At 51.9% G+C, this 24,773-nt stretch overlaps 1 protein-coding gene across 5 annotated transcripts in view; it reads left to right on the top strand.

Annotated features, from left to right (window-relative positions):
- Nucleotides 1-24,773, top strand: part of VWA5B1 (von Willebrand factor A domain containing 5B1) — a 70,754-nt gene that overhangs the window by 6,567 nt on the left and 39,414 nt on the right. For 3 of the 5 annotated variants that reach the window (XM_055097283.2, XM_003814406.4, XM_063594347.1), the window contains exons 2-7: nucleotides 13,526-13,690; nucleotides 15,773-15,925; nucleotides 17,261-17,531; nucleotides 20,482-20,627; nucleotides 21,542-21,673; nucleotides 22,330-22,454. In XM_055097283.2, the coding sequence (XP_054953258.1) occupies nucleotides 13,552-13,690; nucleotides 15,773-15,925; nucleotides 17,261-17,531; nucleotides 20,482-20,627; nucleotides 21,542-21,673; nucleotides 22,330-22,454 (966 nt within the window). In that variant the 5' untranslated portion in view covers nucleotides 13,526-13,551. Of the gene's footprint in view, nucleotides 1-5,955; nucleotides 6,142-13,525; nucleotides 13,691-15,772; nucleotides 15,926-17,260; nucleotides 17,532-20,481; nucleotides 20,628-21,541; nucleotides 21,674-22,329; nucleotides 22,455-24,773 lie in introns of those variants that run through there. The other 2 variants (XM_055097291.2, XM_055097274.2) reach the window with 1 other exon arrangement.

The following is a 24,773-nucleotide window of genomic DNA, read 5'->3' as shown; positions in this document are numbered from 1 at the left end:
GAATGCAATTGTTGACAAAATATACAAAGATCTCTGTCTTCCTAGAGCTTATATTCTAGTGGACCCACTAGAATCTCACCTTCCTCCACCTCTTACTCCCTTTGGATTCCATGGATTCTATTCCTGGGACCATAACCTTTGCTCAAAGACCCAAACATTCATGGCTGTACTAGCCAATTAGATTAGGTACGCTGCAGTAAAAAAGCAGCAACGTTTTAATTCCTGCTCTTGCCACATGTCCAAAGTAGGCCATGCCTCTAACGGAGGCTCCTTGGGGGCACATTCCTCCATGATCGCTGTGGCAGAGAACATGACATGGGCAAGCACACATTGGCTTTGAAAGCTTCCACCCGGAAGTGACACACGTCGCTTCCACACATTTCATTGGCTGAAGCCAGAGGCACATCTAGGCCTTCAAGGAAGCTGGGAGCTGCAGCTTACCACGCACCCAGAGGAGGAGAAGGCAGAAGATCTGTACAATGGCATGAAGATCACATGCAGCCTTATTTAAGAGCGGGGCATCATAGCCTTGATCAGAATACTTATGGGAAATAGGGGAGAAAGGACAGGTCATCTTGGGTTGAGTCCCTTCAAGGATCTTAGCCCTCCTTCTCTGACAACTAGCACTCAGGGCTGACCAGCAGATCTGAATGCCTGGTGGCCAGCAGGATTGGCCTCTGCCACTCTCAAGCCTCAGCACAGCAAAGCAGCAGGTCCCCTATTCACAGAGGAAGCTCTGCCCTGGGAGCTCCAAACCTCTTGTGTTGTTTCCCCTCCGAGCCTCAGTCTCCTGATCCTTAAAATGGGATAATAATCCATATTTTGCTCCTATTCATTGAGCCCTAATTAATTCATGGATGTGAAAGTGCTTTAATTATAAATTGCTTTCTATGAGGCATGGAGGCTCATTATGATTACTTTCATGACTCGGTGGTGGATTTTTTTTTTCTTTTTTTTGGTAGTGGGACAGAGTCTTGCTCTGTCTCCCAAGCTGGAGCACAGTGGTATGATCATATCTCACTGCAGCCTGGAAGTCCTGGGCTCAGGCAATTCTCCTACCTCAGCCTCCCAAGAAGCTGGGATTACAGGTGTGCCACCACACCTAGCTAATTTTTGTGTATGTGTGTAGAAATGGTCCCTCTATGTTGCCCAGGCTGGTCTCAAACTCCTGGCCTCAAGCAATCCTTCCACTTCAGCTTCCCAAATGGTAGGATTACAGGCATGAGCCACCCTGCCCAGTCTCAGTGGTGAATTTGAAAGGGTAAGCTGGTCAGGGGCTACAGTCTCTTCACTGCTTACAATTCCATCATTTTTAATCCTTTCCTTTGAATTCTTGAAGACTTTTCTAAGATACCCCATTTCTAAGAGATTCCTTACAAGCCTATCAGGAAGTCTGGCCTTGATTAGCTTTATCCCCACATCCCACCTTCCCCTACACAGGGCAAAGCCACCAGCTCACCTTCACAGTCAGCCAGGCACTGTGCCTGGCGCTTTACGCACAGTCCTATTTCTCATCATCATGAGGCAGTGAGGCGAGCTCTACTTCTGTGCCCTTTTATAGATCAGAAAACTGAGGTCAGGGAGGTGAAGTAGCTTGCCTGTGTCACCCAGTGCTACAAGTCAAAGCCTGGCTTTGAGCCTAATTCCTAGAGCCTGAGGAGCTCCTGATGCCCAGGCTGGCTGACGAGGGGGACTCTGCAGCTGGCCTCCATTCTCTGCTTCCTTGTCCCTGGTTGGTTTAGTCTGTGTTGCTGACAACCCCATGTTGTACCTGGGACTCTCAAAGAGAGGGCTTTTCTCTTGCTTCTGTGGATGTGGGATACCGTTACCATGGATTTTGCTATGGCACAGTGGTAAATGCAGAGGCACTGGAATGGAAGTGGCCGGAGTTCAGTTCCCAGAGTCATCCCTTCCTAGCTTTATGACCTTGAGCAGTTTTACTAACCTCTCTTATGTTCACTTAGATCACCCGTAAAAAGAAAGAAAGATTGCACTTACAGGGTTATGAGGGATCCATGTGATCATCCACATAACTTTCTTAGCACAGTGCCTACGACCCAATGGAGGAGTTTGTGCAAAGTGTTGGAAACCTCTAAACCCTAAAACCCTGCCTGCTTAAACCTGGTTGGCAATGGGAAACTCGGTATCCTAAATACAGCCTCTCCAACTGTCTCTCCCTTCCCTCTTAACCTTCAGCTGGTTCTGCACCAGCTGGAGCCCAAGAAGAGGAGCAATACCAAGCTTGCCTGAGGTTTTCCTGCAGTAAGATGCCCCATGAGGTCCATTCTGAGGCCTCTTTGTGTGTCCCTTGTGTTCCAGTTTTGGTTTTTTGTTTTGTTTTTGTTTTTGTTTTTTGAGACAGAGTCTCACTCTGTTGCCCAGCCTGGAGTGCAGTAGTGCGATCTTAGCTCACCGCAAGCTCCACTTCCCAGGTTCAAGCGATTCTCGTACCTTAGCCTCCCAAGTAGCTGGGACTACAGGTGCCTGATGCCCTGCCTGGCTAATTTTTGTAGTTTTAGTAAAGGCAGGGTTTCACCATGCTGGCCAGGCTGGTCTCAAACTCCTGAACTTAAGCAATCCATGCACCTCAGCCTCCCAGAGTGCTGGGATTACAGGCGTGAGCCACCGTGCTCGGCCTCCAGTGGCATCTTGTTGAAATGACTTCGAAGTGGGAGTCTTCTGTAGTGTGCTGACTTGGTAGGAGAGAAAGCCAGGGTACTGATCTACTGTCTCCACTCAAAACATGGGGAAGATGCTGTCTCCTTTCCCCACTCCTACCCCCACCTCCCCACTCCTAGAAAACACAGCAAAAGGGCAGAAGCCAGTGAGAGGTGGAGCCCTGGGGGTTTGCCGCAGTTGGTGTGGAGGGGTCACAGGCCCTGCGTAAGAGCAGCTGGCTGGCAGGTGCACTAACTCAGCCTGGGCACCTGGACCTCACTGGAAAGGAGCAGGCAGCAGGGGGGCGCCATTAACAACCCAGGATCTGGGGCCAGATGCTTGGATTCAAATCCTGGCTCTACACCCACTCACTGTGTAACCCTGAGGTTTTCTTCACCTTTCTAGGTCTTGGTTTCCTCTGCTGCAAAGTGAGGATGAGCTGCTTCATAGGGTCTTTCTGGGGATTCAGTGTGAAAATCCCTCTGGCACTCAGGAAACAGTGTCACCTCTGAGAAGAGACTAAGTAGTCAGACACACAGATCCCTTCAACTGGGCCGGGTGCATGAGGAATGAGTATACATCTTCAGTCCTGATGTGGGTTGTCTCTCAGAGCAGCTGAGACCCTGGACTGTCAATCTGAAGAGATGGGTGGCATGAATTCTCCAGGTGCACCTCCTCTTGTTGTTAGATAAAGATGCCAGGACCCAGAGCCCAGAGGGACCCCGTGGGAAGGACCTTCTCCAGGTCATTCATGTATTCATTCAGCAAATAAGTATAGAGGGTGATGAATCTCTGAAGGTGGAGTCCAAATCCCACCACCAGCTCCACCACTTACAAGTGTATTACCTTGACCAAGAAATGTAACCACGCTGGGCTTCAGTTTCCTCTTCTGCAAAATGGGGATAATAGCCTTGCCTTCTTGATAGGATTGTCCCGAGGGTTACTAGAACTAATTCATGAAAAGCACTTAGAATGCCACCTGGCATCTACTCATGGCTCAATATGTGTTAGCTGATATTTTTTGAAAACTGTTTTAGGCACCGTTCCATGTGCTAAGAACCATAACAAGGAAGAAGTACAGCTTTGACCCCTACCCCAGGGTCTTAAGACCCCACCAATCTTTACGCCCCACCAGCTGTGCTCCATCCAGGCCCAAGAGGTATAGCTAGACCATATGTGTGATGGCAGGGTCCCAGTCTGGGGTTCACATGCAGTTGGTGGCAGGACTTGTCCTCAGGCCAGGGGGCACTTTGACTCCCAGTGCAGTGCCCTCTGCCACCCCACAAAGCCTCTCTGTGGAGGGGGCGCATTGTGTACGGGGAAGCAGGTTGGCCCAAACTGCTCTGGGACCTCAGAGAGAAGGGAAGGCAATGAATGTATTCTTTAGCCAACATCTAGGCAGGGGGCCCTAGGATGGCTGGGTGGCAGGTCTGAGGACTGTAGGTGGCCAGAGCCCCCATGGGGTAATGCCAAAACTCAGATGCCCAGATGCAGTCATAGTGGGTAGGAGAGTGAAGCCGGGAGGATAACCCAAAGAGAAAAGGGAATGAAAGCAATAGCCAACATTTACTGCGGACCAGAAACTGGGGCAAGCATTTTATAGGGCAGTGTCTCCCTTGCAAGCCTCTCAATAACCCTAAGAAAGAGAAGACATTTTTACCCGCCCACTATACAGAGGGTGAAACTGAATTTCAAAGAAGCATCCAGTGAGAGAGCACTGGAGAAGGAAGAGGAAAGACAGGTTCCAGGGGCAGGAATTCACTTCCAAGCCTGTCATTTTACCACTTCAAGGTTTTGCAGGCAGGCACAGCACAAGGATTTACTCTTCAACTCCCTAGAAGCCCCACTGCAATGGAGTAGCTCTAGAGGGGCAGTGGCTGGATTCAGAAACAGCTCTCCCTGTGCGCCACCAGCCGGTGAGCCCCTCAGCACACGGGAAGCGGTGTGCGGGAGACAGGGACAAGGCTCGAAGCCACATAGAGAATTTACTTAGTGCTTTTCAGCGGAGCCACAGGGATGCTGGCAACTCTGCTGGGTGAGCTCAACTTGCAAACATGCCCCCGGAAAGGTGGGTGTACACTGAATTTGTGTAATACAGCCCAATTTTCCCAGCGATGTGTGGGTGCATTTCTGAGTGACCCTCAGTGAGCAGAGGCTCCAACGCAGGAATCTTACTGGGCCCCCAGTGGACAGGCATGGCGCAGTTTCTGTATATGTAAACCACTTCCTCGTTGATCTAATCCGACAAGCATCTTTTCACACGCTTAGCCCAGATAGATGGCCCTCATTTATCTTTTCAAATGTGGATGTGCCTATTTCTCCCTTCTTTAGCAGGCCCAAACACAGTCTCCTAGCTGGAAGCCCCAGACACCGTGGGTGGCTTGGCCCCAGCCTCCTGTCCAGACTGACTGTCCAGGACATCTCAACTGGCTGGACTCCAGGTCTCTCAGGCAGTGTGAGGACATAAAGCACCGAGAAGCCTGAGCATTCTGTGCCTTGACTACTCCCCCAACCCCCTGCCCCCACCAAAGGAGACTACAGCTATCTCCAGGATAGAATCTCATGGGCTCTGGGCTGAAATAAATTTCTCCCATTGTTAGATTCTTCAGACGAACCCGTAGCCAAGTCCTATATCCACCCCATGACACATTTCATTCTATTTATTTGGCCACTGACTCATTCATTCAACCAATAGAGCACATGCCATCCATTCATTGTTGAGCACCAACTATGGGCCAGACACTGAGGAGAGACAGAGTCTCCTGCCTCAAGTTCTGGGGGCTAACTGCTCCTGGTTGGGGTGGGTGGGGGACAGGACACAAGGCCTGAGGGCAGGGGCCCTGTACTTCTTGGTCATTGCGGTAGCCCAGCCTAGCAGTGTCTGGCACAGAGCAGGTCCTCCATATAGTTCTGTTAAATGGACACACGGCACATGGATGATGAGACAGATAACGTGAGTGGTGCTGACTGTGCTGGTGGCAGGGGGCAATCTTAGGCAATGCAGGACCCCGAGAAGGCTCCATGGAGGTGGTGGCATTGAAGCTGGCCTTGAAGGATGGCTAAGGAGGGAGAGGTGGAGACAGCATTCCTGGCAAAGCCCACAGTGCCAGAAGAGATAGCGGTAGCAGAAGTCAGCCTTGTTTGGAGGCATAGCAAGAGGTCTTGACTGGCTGGAGCTTGGGGTAAATGGGGTGAGGGTGGGCCTCATCATCAGGGATTTGTTACCCATGTTGGCTGGATATAGGCCTATGCGGGGAGGTTTAGAGGAAAGAGACCAGAATACGAGAAGGCCAGAATTCTGGAAGGTTAGGACAATCAGACCAGATCCAGAGAACCTACCGACTTGGCCCCACTTTGATAAGAGTGTTGGTGCTATCGGTGATTGGGTGGCCCTTAGAGCACAGGCTTCTAAAGGGTCCATGAAAGCAGGACTTCCTAGAGGGGGCTGGAGATGAGAAAAGAAGCAAAGGCCCCTAGCCCCAGGTAAGAGGGCAGGTGGCAAGCCCAGAATTGCTTGTGGGCTCACAGTCTTCATCTAGCCCAGGCCTGGCTGAGCCCACACAGCTAGGGGACCCCAACTCTATGGAGAAGCATCTGGGAGGGATCAGGCCAGGGTGAGGGTGAGTTGCTTCCAGAATGGCTTTGCAGGTGGGAGGAACATGTTTCTGGGACAACAATGTGCTGGAGATGCAAGGGAAAGGGTAGACTTCAGCAATAAGATCAGAGTCAGGGTCAGGGGTTACTAAGGCAGATGCTAGGCAGAGGCCCATGGGACCTCCCCAGCTCAGACCTGGAGGAAGCTAAGGCACAAGGAGGTTAAGTAACTTGCTCAAGAACACGCAAAATGTGAGTGGCAGAGCCCAGCAGAGTGACTGGGCCAATTACTATGGAAGTGGCCATCCCAGGGACACTAACCTCAGGCAGTTCCACAGAGACTGGGACCTAGGCACCCCTAACCACTACCCCATGGGCAAGTTTCTGCCTTCCCAATCTCTTTCTGAAAAGCAAATATCCCCCAGCAAGAGGGGCATGAGGGCCTTCTCCTTGACCCCAGGAGCCCTGACACAGCCCCCTGCCACCTCCACCTCCCTTGTGATGGCTGAAGCCAGCAGGGCCCCAGCAATCTCTTCCCTCCTGTGCTCAGCATGAACTGGGAAGCAGCCTGAGCAGGGGAAATAGCAGGCTTTGGAGTCCGGGCTGGTTTCCATTCAGCTTGGCTACTTTCTGGCTGTGTGATGGCTTTTGGACCTCCGTCTGAACCTGGAAATTGGGAGTAGATGTATTAGCAATGCCTGTAAAGCACTAGAACCTGGTAGATGCCCCTATTCAGAGTCCCTCCTCCAAACCAAGCCCAGTCCAGGGAGCTGGAACAAGGCAAAGGAGGAGGTGCAGCCATTGGTCTTTCAAAACTCACAGCCCCATGGGAAGATAAAACCATTGCAGATGAGTGGTTACAGTGCCGCAGGATGTGGGGTGTGATAGACAAGGGCCCAAAGGCTATGGAAGCCCCGAGGAGAGCGTGTCTGATGGACTGGAGTGTCAGAGAAGGAGAAGGCTTCCTGGAGGAGGTGGATCTAAGCCTTGAAAGAGGAACAAGACTTTGAAGGCAGAGGAGGCAAAGGGTGGCAAAGAACCTGACGTGTTCAGGTCATGATGAGAGGGTCAGTGTGTTTGGAGGAAGGCAAGCATGTAGAACGTGGAGGGCGGTGGCACTGGAGAGAGACAAGGACCCAATGGGGAGAGCCTTGAATGCCACACTAGATGTTTGACTTACTCTTTTGGACAAAATCAATGGGAAGCCATTACGCTAAGGAAAAATGGAGGGGTGTGTGTGTGCGCGTGCGTGTGTGTGTGTGCGCGCGTGCGTGTGTGTGTGTGTGCGCGTGCGTGTGTGTGTGTGCGCGTGCGTGCATGTGTGTGTGTGTGGTGACAGAGGGGACCAGAAGGGAAACAGCCTGGAGGTTGAAGGAACAGGTAGGAGATGATACAGTCTAGGGGAGATCAGTGAAGCAGCAGCAACGGGAAGAGAGAAGAGAGGATTGCAAGACTCGCTCAGGCAGAGGTGACAAGGCTTGAGGGAAGCTCAGCACAGGAGATAGTGTACCCTCATGTTTAAGCACATGGTCCTTCTGCTGTGCTTTACTCTTAGCCTCATTGTTTACTGGCTGTGTGGCCATGGGCAAGTTGCCTCACCTCTTCGAGCCTTGGTATTTTCATTTATCAAATAGGGATACTAAGAGTACCTACCTCCGAGAGATGCTGAAAATCATATATGTAAAGCACTCAGAGTGGTATTTCATCCATTCAGCAAATACTTATTGAGCATCTACTATGTGCCTGGCACTACTCTGTGGGCAGTGGATACAGCAGTGAATAAACTAAAACAAAATCCTGGCCCTCACAGGGATTACACCTTGAAGCGTTGGGAGACACATTAAACAAGATAAATAAGCAAGATATATATTATGTCAGATGGTGATAAGTGCTAAGGAAAAAAAACAAAGAAAGGAAGCTGGAAAGTGTTGGGAGGTTGCAATTTTAGGAATGAGCGAGTGGTCTTGAAGATGGACCCATCACAGATGGTATGTGAAGTTCAAGGCATGGGAGTGGAAATGCAGGCTGAGCTGGGAAGGAAGCAAAGGTTGCTGACATGCGGGGTCAAGGGGTAAATGCCCAGGTTGTTGATGCACTGTTCCCAAGCATGCTCGAGTCACCTGAGATGATGGCAGGGCTTGGGAAACAGAGGAAGTCATGAGCCAAGCGCCAAGTGTTGACTAAAGGAGTATGATTGAGACCTTAGAGAAGGCAAGCCACAAGGATGGGATAGCCAAAATGCATCAGCCCCCCAAGGAGAAGGGTTTTGACAGGACAGAAGAGTGACAGTCTTGGAGCAGCAACTGGGACCAAGGACACAGAGAGTTTCAGGAGAGGCACAAGATCTGGGGGAGTTTGCTGGCCATGCAGGGGCAGCTGTAGAGGACACAGGGGGAGGTTTGGAGAGGTGGGCAGTGGCCAGGAGCTGACTCAGGGGCACAGAATTACAGAACTTCCCCCATGGTTTGATGGCCTGTTACAAGACGGGTGGCACTTATGGTAGGCAGGGAGAGTGGGTTTGGGCCATGGTACATAAAAACTGGAATGGGAGCCCAACAGATTGAACCTCCATAGCTTCTCTGTGGAGCCGCCCCTGACCTCATGGCCAGAGGATATCTCTCCCTCAGCAGAACCCATGCAAAACCCAGAAATGACCAGCCTGGCATTGTGATGACATATGGATCCATGCATTCATTCAACAAATATGTTTCACCCCTTTCTATGAGGGCAAGCATAGTTCAAGGTACTAAAGATGCATCGATGAGAAAAACAGGCCCCAATCCCTGCCCTTGTGGAAGGAGGCAGATGAAAAACAATAAATGCAATGTTTTCTACATAACACATTGGAGAGACATGCTATGGAAAAAACTCCAAACAGAGAAGGATGAGGGATCTGAAGGAAAGGAGGAGAGGGGTGCAATTTTAAAGCAGGTTTTCAGGGCCCTTCCTGAGAAGGTGCCACCTGAGCAGACGTGAAGGGGTGAGGGAGCGAGCCATGAGCACGTGCATGTCTAGAGGCTGGAGTGAATCAATTAAGGGGTGGTCAGAAGGGAAACCAGCAGGGGCTCAGATCAATGGGGGCTTGAGGGACGTGGGGGCCATCAGGGAGTTTGAGCCACGGAGTCACACAACTGGATCCTTGTCTTCAAAGGACGACTCTGACTGCTCCACTGGGAATAGACTGTAAGGGGACAATGTGGCTGCTGCAGTGGGGATGACAAGAAGAGGCCAGATCGTGAACTTCTGTCTTTATTTACTGGCTGTCTCTTCCATTAGCATCTCTACTCACGCCTGCCTGTTCCCACTGCATCCCCAGCACCTGGTGTCCTTCAGTGTCCTTGGGAGGCTGCTGGCACTCATTCATTCATTTCACTTTAGAAATATTTATTGAGCACCTATTATGTGCCAGGCATAAATATGAATAGTGTCCTGCCCAGAAGGACAGCAACCATTTGGGATTTAGCATCTCTAGGCCATCAGAAAAGTGTTGGTATTTAACAGGCACACCAAGAACCTCTCTAAGCCATATAGAACTCTTAGCATCCAGGTTTGACCCAACATTTCATCAGGAAAACACAGTCCAGAGCCTCAAATCATTCCAATCTTTCTATGTGCCTCTTAGAGAATATGAGAGGGGATCCAATTTATAACTCCGGGCACTCCTTCTGAAAAATCCTTTTTTCTTGCCCTCCCCAGTCCTCCCTCCCTTGTTCTTTAAGGCCCTCCCTCCCTCTTCTCCCCTGGCCCCTTTTGCCAGCTCCACTCAATCCCTTTCTGGTTTCTCTCACCTCACCAGCTCTTTTCCAGATGTAGCATCCCAAAAGTCAAGGAACTGGACAAAGACATGCTGTGTGGCACACTGAGGAAGGAGGTGGGGAAGGTAAACATAGTGTTGACCCTCACACACTTGACACTCACACCAGACACCATTCCTAAGACTGAGCCCTGGCTTCCCACACCCTGACCCGGAGATGCCATGGCCTCGTCCCTGTCCCTGGGTGTTTCCTGTGGCCCGCGCCCACCTGAGGCCCAGGTTGGGACAGAGCTGGAAGGGAAGACACTCAGCATAATCTACTCTGGTCCTCATGGTTCCCGTCTCTCATGGGGATGGCCCTGGGCCCCTCCCAGGAGAAAGTCCTACACGCACACCCATTTACCTGTGTGTCATTGAGGCACCCCAAACCCACATCCAAAGCCAGAACACTCCCTTGAAGTCTCACTGTCCTCATCTGCAGAAGAATAATACCTTAGAAGGTTTTATGAGGATTAAATGAGATAATATATGTGCCTGGCACATTTTCAATGTTTAATAAATTCCAGCTGTCATGGCTATGACCTTTCCCCACTCCCACATTTCCTCTGCTGCTAGATTATAAACTCCTTGCCATTTGGGCTGGGTCTCATCTTTGTATAGCCGGTGGCTAATTCAGGGCCTGGAATACAGTAGGTGCTTATCAATGCTGGATGAATTGATAAAAAATATGCATTAACCAGGCCTCCACAGGATTTAAAGTTTATTCTTTCCAAGGGGTTCTGACATTCTTTTTTTTTTTCGTAATATAGATTTTGGTTTTTTATTTGTGTGTGTGTGTGTGTATGGTTTTTAAAAATAATTTCAACTTTTATTTTAGATTTGGGGGTACATATACAGGTTTGTTACATGGATATGTTGCATGATGGTGAGTTTTGGGGTACCACTGATCCTGTCACCCAGGTAGTTAGCACAGTACCCAACAGTTAGTTTTTCAACCCTTTCCCCACTCCTTCCCTCCCTGACCAGTAGTCCTGAGTGCCTATTATTGCCGTCTTTATGTCCATGAGTATACAAAGTTAAGCTCCCACTTACAAGTGAGTACATGGGGTTTTTGGTTTTCTGTTCCTGCATTATTCGCTTAGGCTAATGGCCTCCAGCTGCATCCATGTTGCTGCAAAGGACATGGTTTTGTTCTTTTTTATAACTGCATGACATTCCTAAAGGGTCAATGCTGAGGGAGTCTGCCGTCTGTTATCAGAAGTCCCTCATCTAAGCCCCGCTCCCTGGGCCAGGGACAGTGTGGGCAGATTGGGTTGGGTAAGATGCCTCCGGCAGAATCTCACCCCAAGGTGGACTGGAGCTGCGGTCTGGGATCGCTGCATGTCTGGGTGCTGGCTCCCTAAGGCTGCGTTCCCCAATCAGCATTCCAGACAGGAGCGAACCAGGATGCAGGGGGACTGGGGGGGAGAGAACATTGGGAGGGCGGATGTGGCTCTGTCAGGAAATGAAGGCCGCCATCTTGTCCAGCACCCTCACGTCTTGCCTCCCCACCCCCTTGAAGTTGCCAGGCTTTGCTCTGGCCACCAGGAGAGAGATCTCCTGAGAGAAGGCCACTTGGGGAGACAGCACCTCCCTCCTGGCTCTTTATCTGCCTGCTGCTGTCAGTCAGCCCAACAGGAGATAAGCCCGGAGCTGTCTGGGCCTGAGCCCAGAGGGAGAACATAATTAAAAAGCCACTGCTGGCCTGGCGGGGTGCCGGGGTGTGGGGGAGCACCTGAGGATCTCAGCTGGGGACAGGGAGAGGACCCAGGGGGAAACAGTCCCTTCTTTGAGAAAGAGCAGGGTACTCAGCACTCACTGAACAGCCTTGCAAATAAAGGGCAGCAGGCTACCAGCCCAGGGAAGCTTTGCCTGGCACCTACCCCGCAGACAGGAAAACCAGAGGGAATCTGACCTCAGACTTCTATCCCAAACCCTTCATTTGACTTTGCTTCCCATTCCCACCCCACTTCTTCAAGGCATGTGATTACTTGGGCGAGGGTCTTGGGAGGCCCTAGATCATTGAGATGTGGTCCTGAGAAGTGCTATGGAGGCCTTCATGCTGCAAGGATGAAAGCCATGCATTCTCTTATTCATGCAATCAACACAAAGGGGGTTGTGAAGCCAAAGTCGAATCAAGGTGAAGCCAAAGTCGATGTGGCCCGTGCCCACGTGTGTAGCGCCTATGCTCAAATGGGAAACGGAGAGTAACAGACATCGCTCAGAAACAGAACGCAGCACAACAAATGGATAGAGATACTCTTGGGGAGAAAAACTCAGCTCCGTAGGGGGATGACAGAGGATGCTGGGCACACTGGTCTGGCCTCCCTGCAGAGGGGACCCAAGTTGACCATGAAGGATGAGTAGGGGGTTACTGGTTTAAAAATGGGCATGGGGTGGGCCTTCCAGGCGGAGCAGCAAGCACAGGGATGGAAGGAACAGGACACATGTCCGGAGTGGAAACTGCTGAGACCCACAGGGTGTGTTTGGGGACCGTAGTGATGCTGGGCTGGAGAGGCCAGCAGGGGCCCAACCCCACAGAGCCACAGGCCACCTTAAGCTTTGGTTCTCTGTCCAAGAAGCAAGGGAACCCATTGGTGGGTAGAAGAGGGTAGTGGGGTAGCAGAGACCTGTCCAGTTTATGTGTCCAGAATGTTTGTTCTGGCCAGTGGGTGGAAGATGGATTCTTGGGCAAGAGTAGATTCAAGAGGCAGATCAGGAGCTGCAGTCCAGGCAGAGGTGGTGGTGGCCTGGGACAGGGTGCTGGTGGCCATGAAGGGAGGATGTGGATGGATACAAGGGCTTTTCCAGAGAAGACACACGGGTCTTGGCGATGGATTGGCTGTGTGTGTGTGTTGCGGGCGTGGGGGTGGGGGGTGGTGAGAAGGAGGTGCAGGAATAACTCCCAGGTTTTGGCCTCTACACCTGGAAGAATGTGGCTCCCCTTACTTTGGTGACTATTGGGGTTGGCCCTCACCTACCAAGCGTTCACTGCAGTGGGCAGCCTCACTGAAGTCAGAGAAGGAGGGACGTGGCGAGCTATTCCAACGCTCTCATTCTGCAGAGGCAACATCTGAGGCTTAGGGATTACCGGACACATAAAGGATGGGGCAGAGCCTGAGCCCCTCGACTCCCCTCCCCGCATGGTCTGTTCGGGAGAATTCAAGGCTGAACGTGAGGCTCCCTGGGCTCTAGCCCTGACTGTGCGCCAATGCTTTGAGTGAATCCCAGCAGGTCACATGCTTTCAAGCCTCAGTTTCTCTACCTGTAAAATGAAAGGAAGAGAATGGCCACTTCTCCTCTTCTCAGGGGAGATTGGTAGTTATCCTGCGGTCACTTCCTTCCCAGGAACTGGGAAGTTCTTGGGGAAAATGAAAACAATGATGCTCTGATTGCTTGGGGGTGTCTGAAATGGGAAAACTAGGTTGAGGGGACCTGGGGGAGCCTCTTCCCACTTCCTGCCCTTCCTGTGTCTCGCAGGTTCTGAAGGCTGAGTAGCCAGCGGGATGCCCGGCTTGCTGAATTGGATCACAGGGGCAGCCCTGCCCCTCACCGCGTCTGATGTTACCTCCTGTGTCAGTGGTTATGCCCTGGGCCTAACTGCCTCCCTCACCTATGGCAATCTGGAAGCCCAGCCCTTCCAGGGTAAGGACACCTGCTGGGGCCTCCCCGGGACCACCCCCTCCTCCACACTGAATCCCTGTCTTGACATTTACTCGCTGACTGACCCTAGGCAAGTCATGCCACCCCTCCGAGTCTGTTTCCTCATCTATAAAATGGTGAGACTATTTCTGCTTCGCAGGCCTCAAAGCTAATAGCAAGGAGGGTCAGGGTTTGAGCTGAGGAGGTTTGGATTCAGCCCCAGCCAACTGTCCCTGCACTTTTCTTTTTCTTTGAGACAGGGTCTCATTCTGTCGCCCAGGCTTGAATGCAGTGGTGCGATCACGGCTCACTGCAGCCTCCACCTCCCGGGCTCAAGAGATTCTCCCACCTCAGCCTCCCAAGTAGCTGGGACTATAGGCATGTGCCACCACACCCAACTAATTTTTGCATGTTTTGTAGAGACGGGGTTTTGCCATGTTGCCCAGTCTGGTCTCGAACCCCTGAGCTCAAGCAATCCACCCACCTCGGCCTCCCAAAGTACTGGGATTACAGGCATGAGCCACAGCACCAGACTGTCCCCACATTTTTACAGTCCACAAGGCACACTGTCCACAGGTCAGTCCCACATTTTCTCCAGGGAGCCTCACAAGAGGAGAGGCATCAAGACTCAGTCAAAGCCAGGAGCCTCCACTCCTAGCCATGGTTCTTGCTCCTATGACCCTGGGGAAGCTGCCACTCCCTCAAAATCACTATGCTCCTCTCTGCTGTCCAGATGCCCTGGATTGTGGCAGAGCAGATGAGGTAATACAGAAGGCAGGACTTTGTGGACTGAGAAACCATCTGTGAATATGAACCACGGTCAGGGATGTGGAGTCACACTGGCCTGCCAGAGTCATTTGTAAATCAAACTCCTCTCCTTCCACTTCAGGAGGGGAATTGTGGGAAGGCTAGGAGGGCACCGGCCAGGATTCCCTTCGTATCTGCAGTGATGGGGCCTCATAACCACCAAACTTCATGTCTTTGGTCACCAACCTTTGGTGACCAAACCTCAGCTCCACCTGAGGTTCTGAAACCCCTGCAGGCTGCCCTGAGGACCAACACTACCCAAAGGGAGCTGCAGGGAAACTTTCTTCCCCTTAGAAATCTCCTGGGTAGGGCAAATGGCCCTGTTCCTGTGTTCCAGGAAACCTAGAGAGGGTGACTTAAATGAGAATCCACCTGCGGACTCAGGGGGCTAAATACCAAATAACTTCCAGCAGCCCTTTGGCTTTCCACATGCAGAAGGAACAAGTGCCCCCATTTTACAGATGAGGAAACTGAGGCCCAGAGGGAGCGGAGGTCGGGGTTTGTGAGGGGCTCACCCTGGACCCAGCATTGTGCTGTTCCAATATTAAGAGGGTAGATAAAATAAGACCTTAATACTGTAAATGTGATCCCCAGCCACCAGCATTACTCAGAAGCTGCTTAGAACTGCAGGACGTCTGGCCCTACCCCAGAGCTACTGAATCTGAATCTGCATTTTAACAAAATCCGAGGTCATTCGTGAGCTTCGAAAGTTTGAGAAGCACTAAGATATAATAATGTGTGGCACGTGGCTTAATAAATGATGCCTATTTTTTCGATTCTCACTACAAACCCTGGGAATTAGGCTTCCTTATCCCCATCTTACAGGTGGTGCTAGGAGGCCTAGAGAAGCTAAGTGTCTTATCCAAGGTCACCTGGCTAGGAAACATGACGGGGTCTGGATTAGAACCCTAGTCTTCCTCCAAAGCCCCAATCTTACATGCCACAGGTGGCAAACTTGTGGCCCACAGACAAAACTGACCACACAGATGTGCTATATGAGGCCCACACAAGTCCCATAGAAACCCATGTTTTCATTCTCTTGGAAAATCAGAAGTTCTGGCCACACCAGGCTTACACACCTGCAAAATAAGAGCTGGCCCTGCTGCTGTGCTTACCCACCTGGTCCCAGTCTGGCTGTCTGCCAAGAGGCCTCTCGGCATCCACTAAGTGGCAGTGGGCACCACCCAACGGGCAGGCCAAGGGTTCAGCTTCCTTCCAGGCAAGGGGTGTGCAGGGTGGGCCTGGGGCGCCCCACGATACTGGGCCCTGCTCCTATAGGCCTCTTCGTGTACCCCCTGGATGAGTGCACCACCGTGATCGGCTTTGAGGCAGTCATTGCCGACCGTGTCGTGACAGTACAGATCAAGGACAAAGCCAAGCTGGAGAGCGGCCACTTCGATGCCTCCCATGTTCGATCCCCAACAGTCACAGGTAAGGAGACCAGAAGGGCTGCCGCGGGACCTGGGTTTGGCCAGCCAGAGGCTGCCTGGGCTGGAGCCTCAGGCCAGCTGCAAGGATAGCAGTGGGATATGAGGGAGAAAGAGCACTGAACTAGTCAAGAATCTTGGACGGAATCCTGTGCCACCTTGGGCCAATAATGAACTTCTCTGAACCTCAGCTTCACTGTCTGTAAGACAGAGGTAATTGACTTTCTGTAGTCACCTCAAAAGTGTGAGGATCAAAGGAAGGGAGGCAACAAAAGGATTTTAAAGGTCTCTCTAGAGAACAGAATAACATATCTTTTAAGTTCAGAGGCTGTGGGATGAGTCACACCAGGATTTGACTTCCTTTCCTGTTGCTCACAAATGGTGGAGCTTAGAGAAAAAATGAACCCCCTCTGTAAAATGGAATAAATAGCTGTCCTCACCCGATGCTCAACCAGGATAATGCACGCAGAGGACTCACATCACAGTAAATACTCAAAGCATGGCTACTAATGCCTGCTACTGAGGAAACTGAGGCTCAAAGAGGGAGAGCAACTGGCTCAAGGTCAGTAAAAGACAGCTGTTACTGCCTTTTAGGCAGCACGTCACACAGCATGTTAGTGGAAGAGCCAGGGCTAGAACGTAGACCAGGTATAATATAATGTAAGAGATTCTTACTATTGAATCTACGATCAAGGTGAAGTTTGTTCACGTGGTTATTAAAATGTTCGGTAAGCACTCATCCTGTGTAACGTGCAAAGTTGTCCCTGAGTTGTTATGATTTATCACAGTCTGAAAGTCTAGTTAGGATCTGTCTAGGAGTAACCATGATGGGAGCAGGGGGTGGAAAGTGGCTGTGTCAAGAGAGGTTGTGATGATGTTAGAGGAAAAGACCAGCCCAGATCAGGGACCAAGGAGGTGTTCACGGAGGGGTTGCGTGGGTGGGTAGACTGGCTAATTAGGGATGAAGGAATGGGTGTTTTGATAAAAGGAAAGAGCATGAGCAAAACTATGGATCCCCAAGGTGGAGGATGCTTCGATTTGGTTCTTGGGGTGGGAAGTAGAGTTTGGAGGATGAAAATGTAACCTTCTGTTGGGGGTTTTGTGAGTCCAAGTTTTCCACTCCCAGCAAGGTAGAGTGGAAAGTTCACAGGCCTAGAGTCAGACACATGGGGGTTCAGATCCTGCTTCAATGGGTTACTTATTCACAAGTCACACCCTCAAGCTGAGCCTTGATTTTTCCCATCAGCAAAATGGGGCCACTCACACTTACCACAAGAGCAATCTTAGAGGGGATCAGAGATAATCTATGTACAGCCTCTGACGCCAGCCTGGCACTTAGGGAACATTCTGCAAGAGGGGGTTTCCATCGCCCCTCATTCCTGCACACCGGGAAAGGTGACCTTGGATGAGGATTTGGAGCGGATCCTGTTCGTGGCCAACCTGGGGACCATTGCCCCCATGGAGAATGTCACCATCTTCATCAGCACCTCCTCGGAGCTCCCAACGCTGCCCAGCGGGGCTGTGAGGGTCCTTCTGCCTGCTGTCTGTGCCCCAACTGTGCCCCAGTTCTGCACCAAGAGCACTGGCACCTCCAACCAACAGGCCCAGGGGTAAGGAAGCCCTGCCCAGACCAATCAGAGTCCCAGGTGGGCAGCAGAGAGTGCGTCAGGTGACATTAGTAGGGGACAGGGTGGGGGGAGACAGGGAGGAGATGGGGAGGCGCTGCTGTACGATTGCCACCCTCTGAGCCATTTGCTTCTCCCCTGCTCACTTTTAGAACACTTAAAAGTGTCCCTGAAATGCCCCTGTAATGGTACTGGCCAGAAGTTACGAAATTTGGACAGCTTGGAATCAGCATTTCCAAGCTGTCCAAATTTCATAACTTTACTCAACAGGTACTTTCTGAGCACCTACAATGTGCCAGACACTGGGCTGGTTGTTAGGGCTGACACTGGGCTGGTTGTTAGAGAAAGAGAAAAACCGACATGTTTCCTGACATTTTGGAACTTGGTGGAAGACCATTATACAATGAATAACACAACTAATTATGTGACTAATTCTGTACTGGAATGCGTTATTGACTGAAAAGTACAAGGAAGGAGAAGTTCATTGGGCTAAGAGTATAAAAGAGGGACCCAACCCCGGGGGACCAGGGGCCGGGCCAGGCTTCTCCGAGGAGTGATGTTTCAGCTGAGAACTGAACGATGCAGAGGATGCAGGCACAGAGAGGAGCGTTCCCGTGGGTGAGAGAAGCAGTAACAAAGGCCCTGGGTTAGCAAGGACAGGGCCCTGGAGAGGAACAGAAGCACAGGTGGCACGCAATGAGGCTGCAGAGGCATTGGTCACCCTTTGGCCCTGGCTAAGACTGCGTTTCTCCCAAAAGCAACAAGGAACCATTAAGAGGGTTTTCGACAGGATGGGGAGGGGAACATGAAAAGCCCAGTACTTGGGCAGTTTCTCTGTCCTCCCCTGGTGTATAGGAGGGAAAAGGAGGTGGGTCACAGTCTAAGGCACTTACAGCTGAGATCATTTTCTATGAAAATAAGTGCTATAGGGGATGGAAGGGGACAGAGTGGGACAAGTGCTATTTTAGCTCCAATGGACAAGAACTGGCATCATTTGTGGCCTGACCTGAATGAAGGGGGCAAGCCATGGACGTATTCTAGAGGGAAAATTTTGTGCAGGGAGAGTCACAAGTGCAAAGGCCCTGAGGCAGCAGCAGGTGCCATGTGTCACGGCAGCAGCAGAAAGGCTAGGGTGGCTATCGCAGAGTGAGAGAGGAAAGGAGAGAGGTCAGATGGGTGGTGACAAGTGGGATCGTGCAGGGCCTTGAAGGACAACACTTGGCACAACAGAGAAGCTGGTGGCATAAGCCAGTCTCAGACCAAAGAGCGCCAGCCTGTGTGTTGTCTTTGTAAGTGCTGCCAGTGACAATGAGCCTTGTGCATTTGAGAGGCAGGGCCTAGCTGGGACATCGGGACCTCAGTGGATCAGGGAACAAGAAGCTCAGGTGGCCCTGATGCCACTGAGCGGGTCCTAATACGCTTATTCCTGCCCATTCCAGCAGGCAGAGTTAAGAGTGACACTCTTGGGAAAAGATTGCCTCAAACCCCTGTGAATCTCAAAGGAGCTCAGATAGAGTGACACAAGACAAAATTCAAAAACCAGATGATGCCAAGTATTAGTGAGGAGAGGGGGGATGCTTGTTCACTGCTAATGGAATTAGGAACGGGGACATCCACGCTGGAAAGCAATCTGGCAATCCTCGGTGTGGCCTTTCACCCAGGGATCATGGAGAAGTTCTTTCACAAGTCCAAAGGGAGCACGGACAGGGATATTCATGGTGGCGTTATTTGTGGATGCAGGGAGGCTGAGCTGGGAACAACAAGTACAATGTAATGGATGCCCCCAAGTGACACCAAGTTAGCAGTGAGGACTTGGGTTTGCAGCCACCTGGGTAGAGTTTTAAGACATAACATGGTGCCAAAAAAAGTAAGAGATCGAGGGAGACTCATAATATAAGGCAATCGTGTCAGCTTAAAGCACACTCACACCCAAATGCTGCCAAGTATTTTACAAGGATGTGTGCATATGGAGGGACATAGATTAAAGACCTTAGGGGGTGTGCCTGTGGAGACAGAGCAGGATGGGAGATGGGGTGGAGATTGCAAAGAAAGAGGGTCCCGAAATGTGAGCACTCAGCAGGTGACAGACACTTGGCTAAGCCATTGCTCCTGGAGTCCTCAAAGCAACTGCAAAGTATTGTCCCATTTAAAGGATGGGAAAACAAACACTTAGAGGAGAAATGACTCGCAGGGCTTGCAGCTCACAGAGACAGAGCAGAGATTCAGGACGTGGTGTGACGCAGTACAAACTCTTTCACCATGGAGCCAGACAGACCTAGGCTAGGAGATCTGGGCCAGGACTCTGCCAAATCTTAATAGTGGGAATGGAGGCCGAGACGGGCGGATCACGAGGTCGGGAGATTGAGACCATCCTGGCTAACACAGTGAAACTCCATCTCTACTAAAAACAAAAAAATGAGCCGTGCGTAGTGGCGGGCACCTGTAGTCCCAGCTACTTGGGAGGCTGAGGCAGGAGAATGGCATGAACCCGGGAGGCGGAGCTTGCAGAGAGCCAAGATAGCACCACTGCACTCCAGCCTGGGTGACTGAGCAAGACTGCGTCTCAAAAAAAAAAAAAAAAAAAATAGTGGGAACTTGTGCCAGTCACCTCACCACACTGAGCTTCAGTGTCCCCGCATGGAAAGTGGAGACCCTGACATCTTCCTCCCAGAGCTGTGGTGAGAACGATGTGAGCTACCCCTCGGGAGCACCGTGCCTGGTGCCTGGCCCCGTGTGGGTGCTCCTTGGAGGTGGCTGTGCCTTACATCAGAATCCAGGCTCTCCCTGGGGTGAGGTTGAGTGGGAGAGTACGGGTCTGGGGGCCCCCTTGGTGGGCTGGGCTGCCTGGAACTCATCGTCCTCTCCTTGTCTTCTCGTGCTGGACCCCTTCTTCCACCCTGGCTGGGCTCCTTTCCTTCCCCCGGCCCTTTTCCAGCAAAGACAGGCACTGCTTCGGTGCCTGGGACCCAGGCTCCTGGAATAAGTTGTGCCTGGCGACTCTCCTGAACACCGATGTGTCCAACCCCATGGAGTATGAGTTCAACTTCCAGCTGGAGATCCGTGGGCCATGTCTGCTCGCAGGTGAGAGGGAGACATCCAGATGGGATGGGTGGGCTTCAGGCCAAAAGCCAAAGGCTGTCAGGGATGGGACGGGGGTGGGAAGGAAAGCCAACTGGCCCAGATGGCAGACCTACTAAAGTACACAAAGCCTGTGGACCCCCATTTCCCATGGCCCCAACAAGCAGCCCAAAGATAAGTCCCTTCCTGGGATGGATTTCAAGGCAACCGACTTTCACCCCAGTGGCTTCCTCGGAAGAATGTCTGTGGGGAATAGTGGCCCTTGGTCCTCTCCTGGAGGCCACAGCTGTAAAGCTGCTTCCTGGTTCTCACCTTGTCTGCATATCAGAAGCACCCAGAGACACCCAAACATCCTGCATCCTAGATCCCACCCCCCAGAGATTCTGGGGTGAGTTCCAAGCATGGAAACATTTAAAAGCTTCCCAGGAGATTCTAACATGTAACCAGGATTAAGAACCATTGCTCTGAAGCTTCTCCCCACAACCACTCAGAGCCTTAAGAGGACACTAGGATATGGTTTCTTGTCAGTGCGTCCTCTCCTAGAGCAACATTGCATTCCAGTGTGAGGTGCGTTTATGGAGCACCCATCAAAAAAGCGCCCTCTGACGGAGCGCTGAGAGCCATCTGCTTGGCAGCATGCTGGGGTCTGTGCGTGCCCTATAAGAATGCAACTCCTCCGACCCCCACTAGATCCTGAGTTCAGAGCAGGAAGAGTCATCAGACACCATCTATCTAAGCTTTCATTTTACAGGTGGGGAAATTGAGGCAGCCTGGCCATGGTCACACTGCAGGTCAGGAGCCCCTAATGGGGCTGGCATGTCACTCATCTCTGGCCTGGATCTTGGTGTGCCCCAGCGAACTCCTCTCTCTCCTGACCTCATGAGCCTATATCCCCCTTGCCTTTCTATGCCACTCAGGGGTGGAGAGTCCCACGCATGAGATTCGTGCCGACGCCGCCCCATCTGCCCGCTCGGCCAAGAGCATCATCATCACCTTGGCCAACAAGCACACCTTTGACCGGCCTGTGGAGATCCTCATCCACCCCAGCGGTACGGTGCCCTACAACGGGCCCCTGGGCTGCCTGTGGGAGGGAGGAGGTGCTGATCCTGTGGGGACAGAACATGTGGCCCCCTGCCCAGCAGCTAGCTAGCCAGGGAAAGGGTCGGGGGGGTGTGGCCAAGGAGAGGAGACCCACTACTTGCCCTCTGGGAAAGTTGGCTCTAGCTGGTGGAATCGAGTGTCTCCTGCCGTGATTCAAGCTCCAGAGGCCTAGGGTCTCATCCACTCATCGGGGCACTTTACCCCCAGGCCAGCTGAACAGAGAGAGGATCTTTGAAACCCAAAGCTCAGTGATACCCTGGAAATTCTGTAGCCTCAAGGAGAAACTCTTGTCTGTTCAAGAATTCACAGAATGTCAGGACCTAAACACATCAGAGAGTCATTTAACCCCATCCTACTACCGTTTTACAGATGGCTCAGCTGAGGCCCAGAGAGGGGCAGTGAGTCACCCATGGCCACTAGGCTCCCCTGCCTCCCAGCTAAGGAGCCTTCCCTAGCCCTACACTGCTTCAGACAGCCAGGGCTTCCACCCCGCTTCCAAATGGGAGTCCCACCCCTGTGAGAATCTTGCACCTAAACCAAAGCCCCCAGCATCCTTCTCCTACGATACCTGGCCAAGTGCTGAAAGTCGATCTCATCTCTGCAGAGCCCCATATGCCCCATGTCCTGATAGAGAAAGGGGACATGACCCTGGGAGAGTTTGACCAGCACTTGAAGGGAAGAACAGATTTCATTAAAGGGATGAAGAAGAAGAGCAGAGCAGAGCGGAAGGTGAGGGCAACTGAGGTGGGGAGTGGACGGTGGCAGAGTTGGGGTGGCGCTGAGGCCTGGTCTCCACTGAACAAGTGAGGTGGGGAGGTAACCTGCCCGAGGTCATCCAGCAAGCTGGAGGCAGACACCAGGCAAGAAGTGTTTCCTTCTGTGGGCCCCTGGGCACTGCAGGGCACTTTCAAATGCCCCGTCATCCTGGCTCTATTCCCGCCTCCTGCCAGATCACCTTTCTCCAGGACCTAGCAGGTGCCTAAGCCAGGAAAATTTATATATGGTGGCAGAATGGCCTTGGCCTCCTCCAGGCCTCTGCATCCCCAGGGGTGCCCAGGACCCTTCAGCTCCTTACCTCCTGGACCTCCCTTACCCACCAGCTGAGTAGCCTCTTGCTCTTCCTCCCTCTGGGGCCCTTGCTTGCTATGACATAAAGGACAAAGGCAGAGTGGGGAAAGCCTGAGAAAGATCCTCTCCTTCTGCTGTCCCCCACCCCATGAAGCTGCAGGACAAGGAGGCCTGGCCAGGGGGCAGGAATGGGAAAGGGAACGTTGGAGGCTGAGCGTCAGCCACAAGTCACACCCCATGCTCTGCCTCCCGCTCATGGTCCTGCACACTGAGCCAGGTCCTGAATGCCAAGATAGGTTTCAGAATGATGGCTCATTTCTTTCCATTAGCCCCCTTTTTAGATGAGAAAACTGAGATCTGGCACCCAAAGATCACCAGTAAGCTGGAGGAAGGGAAAGACTGTGATCTCAGAAGTTAGATTTGGTGACCAGGAGGCTAAGGGATGAGAATGGATTCTGTGGGGCAGTTGAGCTGGATTTCACACCACCACCCATGCTCTGCCCGCCTAGCTGGCACAGGGCAGTGGCAAGGTGGGGAAGTGGACAGAGACCCCCCCTAGAAGCACATGCTCTCCCAGAGGTGCCCCTCAGCCAGATGAGTCAGTTGGGATAAGAAGCTGGAGCCCGGGGTTCTCAGAGTAGGGGGTGGCAGTGCCAGAGGTCCCATTGAGCTCTGAGAACTGCTGCCTATGGGCCAGTGGGGCCCAGTGGGCCTCCCAGGCCTGGGGCTGGCTGCCCTGCCTGCCAAGCCTTAAATAATTGGCTCGGGGATGGCGGAAGCAAATGAGAATTAACTTGCCACCTTGGGGTGGTTATGCAAATAGCCTGTATTCTCACAAACTCCAGGGATGACAGCAATCAACCCACAGCTGCTAAGAAATGATGAGTTTATTGTAATTGGATAATGGCAGCTTGAGGAGACATTAGAGAATCCTGAGCCAGGGCACCAACCCAGTCCCTCTGAGAGGCAGATAAGGTTTCTGGAGGTGATTTCTCTCACTGGCAGATGTGGCTGCTTCTGCCTAGGGCTCTGTCATCAAAAGAGCCGGTCTGGGCTGTGGCCTCTGGTGGAGCGGCTTCACGTGGGAGAAAGACAGCGAGATCCCTTGGCAGGGAGAAGAGTGGGTTGTGGGTATCCACAGGGTGAACATCAATCAGGAAGAGTGGGTGGGACAAGCTGTCAGAAACCCTGGTTTAGCAAGGAGAGGGTAGATCACATAGAAGGGCACACCACGCGTGAGACACAGAGATGCCAAGAGTAACAGAGGCAAAAAAAAAAAAACAAAAACATGAAAAGATGCACACACAGGTTAGTGGCAGACAAAAAGGCCCACATAGATTAATTCCCTCACTTATTTATTCAACAAATAAATCTTAGGGGGGCAATACTGAGAATGACACAGTCTTCTTCTTCATGGAGCTTATATTCTGGGATGGAAAGACAGAGGAAAAAAAGCAAATCAGGCCGGGCGCGGTGGCTTACCCCTGCAATCGCAGCACTCTGGGAGGCCGAGACAGGCGGACCACAAGGTCAGGAGATCAAGACCATCCTGGCCAACATGGCGAAACCCCGTCTCTACTAAAAATACAAAAATTAGCTGGGCGTGGTGGCGCATGCCTGTCATCCCAGCTACTCGGGAGGCTGAGGCAGGAGAATTGCTTGAACCAGGGAGTTGGAGGTTGCAGTGAGCCGAGATTGAGCCACTGCATTCCAGCCTGGTGGCAGAGCGAGACTCTGTCTCAAAAAATAAAAATAAAAAAGCAAATCAATGAGCCAGATCTGTTTGGAGAGGGCTGATATGATCATGAGTAGTAGGTGCTGGGTGTTCTTTAGCCGGGCGTCAGCAAAAGCCTGTCTGAGGATGAGACCTGGCAGAAGACCAAGAGCCCAACGTGGGAGGAATGGATGGAGAGGGCACAAGGGATGAAAGAGCAGGAAGCAGAACAATGGTGACCTTTTTGGAAAACAGGAAGAAGGTCA

The sequence above is a fragment of the Pan paniscus genome, chromosome 1 (assembly GCF_029289425.2).
Source record: "Pan paniscus chromosome 1, NHGRI_mPanPan1-v2.0_pri, whole genome shotgun sequence".
NCBI lineage: Eukaryota > Metazoa > Chordata > Mammalia > Primates > Hominidae > Pan > Pan paniscus.
This window is presented reverse-complemented; position numbering and strand designations above follow the sequence as displayed.